Here is an 8153-nt window from a genome sequence, read left to right on the forward strand (position 1 = left end):
AGTCAAATCTATATCACTATATCTGTGTCCTGATCACACTCTTAGATAACAACCGGCTGCTTTACAATATCTTTACCCTATAGACTAAAAACCTGCTGCTGTGCTGACGTCAATGTAAATGAAGCAACAAAATACAAAATCATGAACTGCTCTTGACTAAAATAGTTTTGTTTGTTTATTTTAAATCAGTGTGTTTATTGAATTCGTGCAGTGAAGAACCATTTCTACATTATTCAGTTTCTGTGTTAAAATGCTACTGGACTGTTGACTGATGATAAGATTTAGCTAAGCCCACTTGTCCACCAGCCAAGACAGGCAGCAAAACCTTAAGTTATTGGTCTGTTCTCTGAATGTAGGCTATAAAGAGAATAAACTCATTCTGGACTGATTTTTAGTCATTTATTTATGATGGTGCTTTTATCCTTTTTTTAATACAGTATTAAATCTCATCCAGAAGTTCGAAAAGTGATGGCTGTTACTGAAAAACTGTTGCAAAAATAGCTAAAAAAATGAATCCCGGCAGCCATAAGATTGTACCTTAAACAATTTTAAATTGAAACAGACATTTAAACTTTTTCATCATTCACTTGTTAAAATTGTTGCATTTTTACAGTGAAAAATGTACTTTATTTATTCTATAAAGTGGAGGGGCTGAGGGTGCTGTGAGAGGCCTCCACAATAAATTGCAGAAGTTTTATATTACTTATATTTCAGAAAGGTGACTGTTATTCATTGATTGTTAGTCAAAGATTATAACACTGTATTCGTGTCAAATTACTCAAGACACATTCATACCTTTTTTATAGTCAGACAAAAACAAGAAATAGTCAAAGTATCAATCTGACACTCGGTGCACGTGAAATGCTGCGGGCGCCATCTTCTGCAAAGACGCGGGAATTCACTCAGCGCGAGCATCGCGATAGAGCTAGCAGCTTGCCGCGAGTGTACATCGGTTGTACATTCGTTATTTTGATGCCTTGTGGGATTGAATGAGTACATTTAATAATGTCCACTATGAATTCGGACACCACAAAATGAATGTCCCCTCAAATAGTGCACTATATTAGGGTATAAGGGGCTATTTCGGACACAGCCAGTGTCTTGGACAAATGTGGAAGTAATGTAGCGTCGAACATGCCACTAACTTGTTTCGGGCTGTCACTTATTTGTGGACCACAATTACTCGCAACAATAATAAAACATTACCTCATCTCCCAACATGACTTTTCGTTCCCGTGTGATTGATGGCCGTCAGCGGTGGAGTTGAAGACAACAGATCCAATCATTCCACTCTCCTTCACAGCGTCATCAAGCTACGGCATTGTTGTTGTTTTGTTAGTGCGCCATCTAGCGGCGAGTTTTACAAACTGCACCTATAATATATATATATATTGTTTAGAGTAATTTAATTTAGTATGGAAAGGAACAGCTATATCAACACATTCCACCTTGACAGCTCAAAAAGCAATCGATGGTGTTAAAAATACTCCAGATGTTTCTACATACTGCTTTACCACAGCCAATGAAAGTAACCCATGGAGGAGGTTGGATCGGTTGGATATTTATTATATTAGAACAGTGATCATCTCCAGCAGAGGAGACGGTTATACTGAACAAACCCAACGGAGCAGAGACTCGTATTGGAAACTCATTGGAAAACAACAGAAACAACAATCCCATGTAGAGTTATTCATGAAAGAAGTTGAAAACGTTTGATTGATTGATTCCATCCTTTATTGATTTATTCATTTATTGTTATCTCTTTTCTGGTCTTCCAGTACGTTCTACTGTCAATAACTCATGTAATGGGATAGTGAGAAGTTATGTGAATATGTTCATATAAATTTGACATATTTATGTATTTCTTTATTTAATCAAAGTTTAGTTTCAAATGGCTTAATTGTGCCTTTATTTATTCATTTACTTTAATTAATCTGTTTTGTTTGGGTATATTTTATTTATTTTGATCCATGTGTAGTTCTATTTATGTAAGGGTGACTTTATTTTTATCCAATTTGAATTGTTCTATTCTGTCTTTATGTAATTAATGTGTTGGATATTTTAAGCAGTGTCTTGATGTAAGAAAGCTGAATACACCTGAACGTATTTACCTTTGCTGTAAAAGTTATTTGCTTTGACTTTAGCAAAACTGCAACTAATACATTATAATAATTAAAAGCACATATCTACCAATATAGTTTTGGATGAACAATGAGTTACAGCAATGGGATTTGTATTAATTTTCTCAAAACTAAAAGAAGTTTCTCAATATTATCTGGCAGATATACCCATAAAACATCATTAAATCATTTTCGAATAAAGCCCACATTACTTAAAGGAATCTTGCAATGTTTTCATTGGTAAACAGATGGTGCATACTGGTGTTTGTAATCGAAACCATTAGATAAGAATAATATTTAAAATATATATTTTTTGCCATTTTTTGGCGTAGATTCGAAGCCAACTTGCAGACGCTGTCACTGTATTAAACGGTTTTACAAAACGTTAGAGTTGAGGGACTATCGTTGAACATCAGATCTTAGATTAATGCGCAGAACCTAAACTCTCAATAAATTTACCTAAAACGCTAATAACATTTAATTCACTTCGCAAGCACGGAATTTTCTTTTCAGACAATGCATATCTAATGTTGAGAGTCTACGCAGCTCATTTTATCACGTGCAAACTCTTCAGACAGCCTATGAAAGTAGGAAAGAGACATTCATACAGGCTACAAACACGTCGCAATAGAGTTGGGTGGAGACACGCCCAAATTTCACCTCTGAAGGACGGCTTCAAGTTTCGGCCGGCAACCGAATCCCCTCGGATAACCCTGTGAGTTATCTCTCTGAGACACTGCGGGCAAATGCCTAAGGTGTCTTGGCGTGTGATGATGATGGAAATAGACTAATAAAGCGCACCCGGCGCACTGTCTGTCTCCTCATTGGCCGCATTCTCATGTGTTGCTGCTGGCGCTCTATGAATTATTAAGCGCCATTCTCATGCGCGGACCCGCAAGAGCAAGCCCGTGTTCCGCAGAGGGAGCGGGGGCGCGCCACATCCTCCTAAAGACAGTCTTCCACCCTCATTCTGTCAGATCTTCTTTGAAATATAAAACAACATTCTTCACTCTTTCACAGACACGCATTTTACAAATACTCAAGACTACTGTATATAATAAAAAAGAACCTAGGCTCTTCTATGTTATGTCTCAGAGTTTATCTCCTGATTTCTCTTTTGATAAAATCGGTTCATTGTAGACATATTTTTGTCTAAAATAAGTCTAAAGATGTGAAAGAAATTCAGTATTTTAAACTAGATTCCCCTTAGGTTTCCATAAACTGTACAATGTTAGGCTACATTATTAAATACAGACAGAGTTCTGATGAAGATTACCACTGTCACATCACTCCGTCTCTAGAATCCAAGTTACACATTATCATCTTTATTTAATGTTATATATTTCACCAAACCCCAGGTTGTTTTTCCTAGTGGAATTAATATCTTATTATCAATGTTTTTATGCATTCTATTAGTAGTAACTCGTGTAGAAAAAAAAAGATACAAATAAAGATTGATGAATATAAACTGAAAATAACTGAACAGACAAAAGGTAAAGTGTTTGAACAATGCCCTGCAACATGCCATAGGACGTCCCTTGGCACATGGTTTACTGGTCAGGCCTCTACCTTTCAATAGTTTATCAATAATTCAGTCCACAGCATTGGCCACATGCCCCTGGTCTGTGCTCAACTTAGATTGGTTTACACCATTGTCTGAGTATTATTATATAAAAAGTTGAATTGCTATTAATTATTTAAGTTGCGCGTCCTATCACGTGAATTCACCCCCTGGTTTACTTTGATGACTCCTATACAAATATTACAATTTAGTTCTCACTGAAACTGGAGCGCGGTGAGCATGTCCATCCATTGCGCACTTTATACATTTTAAAAGTTTATTTCAAAACACATAGAGATTTCTCAAACATTTTTAGATCTTGAATATAGGCTTTATTACTTCAAATTAGGTTTGAAATGTGAAATTTAATTTGTCAAATAACTATTTGCATTTCACGTGGACATTTATTTTCCCGTGCTATACAAACATTCATTAGTACTAATAGAGAAAATGAAAACAATTAAATAAAATATGTGTCAGCTCGCATATAGCACATGAGAAGAAGTTAGATTTAATAAAATAAATGTTTCCTTTTAAGATAAAAAACTACTACTTTAAAGATTTTCTTTTAATAAAAAACAATACTTTAAAATGTAGTCTAAAGCAACAAAGAGTTGTTAAGATCTTTATAATCACTTCAAAGAATTAAATTCGTAATATTTATCTATTTGTCTCTCATTTAAACTGTAATATAAAAGTATAAGGTAAAACAAAAAATATATATTAATGACAATAGGTATATGAATAGCAACAAGAAATACATACAAAAGCCTGCCAACTTTAAGATTACTTCTTCAAACACGAGGATAAAATGACAACACAAATAAAAACAGACTGAGCATCATCATCATCATGATCTTACCTGCACAGTGTCTCTTCATCCCTTGAGCCTCTAAGACTAGCATCTCTCCCCTCAGCTCTCTGCCTGTTTTATACCAATATACAATTAATATTGCATCGTCATTACTTAATAATTTCAAATCCCTCTGCACAAAGGCATTTATTATTAAGCGGTGTCTGTTTAAACCTGAATTAAAAGAGGAAATAATATGATGTTTGTTGTGTTGGCGGGATTGTCCAATCTTCCAATTCTATCTAAATATTCGTGATGGTGTGTAGTCTATATGTTTAGTCATGAATGTTTAATTACAATTACGCTCAACCAGCTTATTAATAAAACAACAAGGGTCTCATCAATTTATGATATTACAATGATTTTAACGCGTCGGAGATAATTTATGTAAGAAAAAGAATCTTTCTTATCTAGCCATTTGGGACTTTTTATTATGTTACTGTTAAATAAAACATGCATTTGATCCTTTTTACTGAAATGTCTTTATTGAGTTGTCAATGTAAATTATACGTGAGATAGAATTGTTTGCAGTTTTCCAAACCTTTAAACTAATATTGATAATAAAAAACTCACAAAGGCTTTGCAAAAATCAACAATTTATTAAATAACATTCAAAGTCACACAGTGTAATGTGAAGAATAAACGTGAGAGTGATTGTAGTGGCTACATTTATGCAAACCAAATAGCAGCATTCTTCATTACACCATCAGTTTTTGCATATTTTCATCACTTTGACTTACTGACGATCATTCACGAAATATTTCGTGACAGTTTGTGAGAACATGTGATGTACATCATATATGCAGTCACGAGACATTCAAACAAATACTACAAACACATTTCAATGATATTTCATGTGATACTCCAGCAACACCTTGTGCGTAAATTGTAATAGTCAAATAAATACGTCTTTAAATAACAAAACACACATACACACTTCAAAATATAATTTCACGTGTGATAATACTGAAACAAAGTTATAGTAGCCTTTCGATGAATCTCCTGAAAATATATTTAAAGAAAATTATTTAAAATAAAAGGATTGCAATCGATTGCTTATAATTCAGACTTCCCCGTATTCATTTTAACTTAAATTATAGAGAACAATTTACATCACGATGCCCATATTATACATATTAAGTTTCCATGATTAATTTAGTAATAACAGTAACAGTGCGTTCTCACAGTCATTCCCTTAAAATAAGTAAACGGTAAGTGCTACGCGTTAAATAGTATTGCTTAGTAACTTGAACAATGTGTTGTATAAAGTCTTGCCAAAAGATTGTTCAATATCAATGTTTAAAATTGTAGGCTACACCAAGTGAAGGCAATATACGAAAATGAGTCTTTATAGGCTTACAACGATTAAAGATATTTAAATCCCTGCATGTGATGCTCCTAAAATGTCTAATTCGCAACATCAGCACTAGTGCACCGCTGAATATTTCATCCTTTTCTGTTTTTGCCTTTGGTTGCAGAACCAAACCCGAACCACGTTCTTCTTCAGATCCAACTTCTCCGCAATAGCCGCGATTTTCTCGGACGACGGTCGCGGCTGGATTGCGAAATACGCCTCGAGCGATCGCTTCTCCGGAGCCGCGATCGACGTGCGCTTTCGTTTCCTCTCGTTGCCATTAAAAAGGTCCGGTTTGCCGTTTTTCTCCCGGTAAGCCGCTTCAGCCTCCTCCAGCCAGGCTTGGAGGACGGGCTTGAGGGCTATCATGTTGTTGTGGGAAAGGGTTAGCGACTCGAACCTGCAGATGGTGCTTTGGCTAAGCGACCCGACGCCCGGAATCTTGAGGTTGGCGAGGGCAGAACCCACATCCGCCTGCGTGACCCCGAGCTTTATCCTCCGCTGTTTGAACCTCTCGGCGAACGCCTCCAGCTCCCTGGGATCGGACTCCACGTCGCTGATGCACGCCATCCCGTTGTGCACCGAGAGGGTGTGCGGGTGGCCCATGGCCATGGCTTGGTGCAGGTGACCCATTTGCAGGTGGTGCTGGTGGGCTTGGGATGTCATCACCGAAGGATCCGTCGGCGCGCCCATGCCGCTGACCGACAAACTAGAAGAAAGGTGGTCTAGTAGATCTCCTTCCAAGGTCTGGTGGCTCAGGTGGTGGTGGTGATGGTGCGAGGGGAGGTTGTTTGATGGGTGAGATATGGGCACCGTGGACGACGAGGAGGTGCAAGGCACGCTGCTCATGGTATGGTAGGTGACGTCCGTCTTGAAAGCGTGACTCTTGGCAATGTCAGCCGCCGCCAAAGCTTCAGCGCGGGCCAGGAGACTCTCATCAAAGCCGCTGAATATATTGCCCTGGAGCTGTGGGCAAGAGCGCGCATATGAAAGTCAGTGGGGAATTGTGTCAACTCCGGATTAAAGAACATTCTCATGCACCCACCTCAAAGCACATGTCATAAAAATTAATATGAAAGCTGCAGCTTTGCTTGGATAGGCATGTGAGAGAGATAGTGGTAGAGGAAAGGAGAGGAGAGGTCGGGTTGGGGAGGGAGGGACGTTGGAGCAACTCAAAAGTGACAGAATGGAGACAATGCGTCTTTGGAAAGAGCGGTTTACCGTAAAACGTACCTGCGGGGCAGGTAGGCACACGCGCCGCATGCTGTCGGAGCTCGGGTGCAGCGCGGGGTGCATGGTGAAGTGCTGCTTGCCGTTCATGGCCATCATCTTCGTTGCGCACCTGGCAGGTGAGTGGACCTGACATGGAGGCGGACGCGGTGCACTGGCTCGACGCTACTCGTGTGTGCCGTTTCCATTGGCAGCGGCCTCTGGTAAACTCACCCCACCCGCACAGACACCCACCCTCCCGTCTTCAATTTACAAGATGAGAGTTTGTAAGTAAGGGCACATGTGCCCACAAGTGAATGTGTTCTAATGCGCTTTGAAGAACAACTTTAGGTTTTCAAAAGAACGATAAAATTCTTTCTTACCTTTTTATATTTCCTTATTTCATATTCATACATTTCTTATAGTTCTTTTAAATATATATTTCATAAAGTTCTTTATGGAACCATACCTAATAAACATGGGAACCTTTATTTTGCGACACATAAGCAGGTATTTAAATAAACTAATCGAAAACCTGATTTCAAAGAATATGTGAAATAGCATAATAACATATTTATTAAATAAAAATAAATTATGCATTTGTTTTGAAGAAAGAAGTTAGGCATGGGATATATAAAATTATGTTTATAGACAAGTTACCATGATTAATTTATAGTTTGCAATTTATTCACTAATAATTTCTTATAAATACTTTATTATTATTGTTGTTGTTATTACTATTATCTTAATATAACTGTATCCAGAATTATATTATACAATATATATATATTTTTAAAGAATGTCTAGATGTAGTCATTTAATTATAAACAAAGTGTTCCTTAAACATTATGTAATGCTTTTATATATGTGTTCCTAATGTTGACATTATCTTTTACCTTGGCTGAATCTGTACTTCATGAATTCAGATTTACAAGAATTAATGCAAGACAATTAAGGAATATTGCATAACATGTAAAGGTGCTATTAATGCTCCCATAGATCAAACCATGTTTAAATTCTAAACTTCCGTTTACACCAAAGAAATATGCAAAAAAG

The 8153-nt window shown here is 37.1% G+C and overlaps 1 protein-coding gene across 1 annotated transcript; it reads right to left on the reverse strand.

Annotated features, from left to right (window-relative positions):
- Positions 1–5960: 5960 nt before the first annotated feature.
- Positions 5961–7217, reverse strand: pou4f3 (POU class 4 homeobox 3). The gene is made up of 2 exons (XM_056731515.1): positions 7122–7217; positions 5961–6854 (listed from the first exon to the last, which is right to left on the reverse strand). Exons 1-2 carry the CDS (start codon positions 7215–7217, stop codon positions 5961–5963), a joined length of 990 nt encoding a protein of 329 aa, XP_056587493.1.
- Positions 7218–8153: the final 936 nt, after the last annotated feature.

This window comes from Triplophysa dalaica, chromosome 19 (assembly GCF_015846415.1).
Source record: "Triplophysa dalaica isolate WHDGS20190420 chromosome 19, ASM1584641v1, whole genome shotgun sequence".
In the NCBI taxonomy this organism is placed as follows: Eukaryota; Metazoa; Chordata; class Actinopteri; order Cypriniformes; family Nemacheilidae; genus Triplophysa; species Triplophysa dalaica.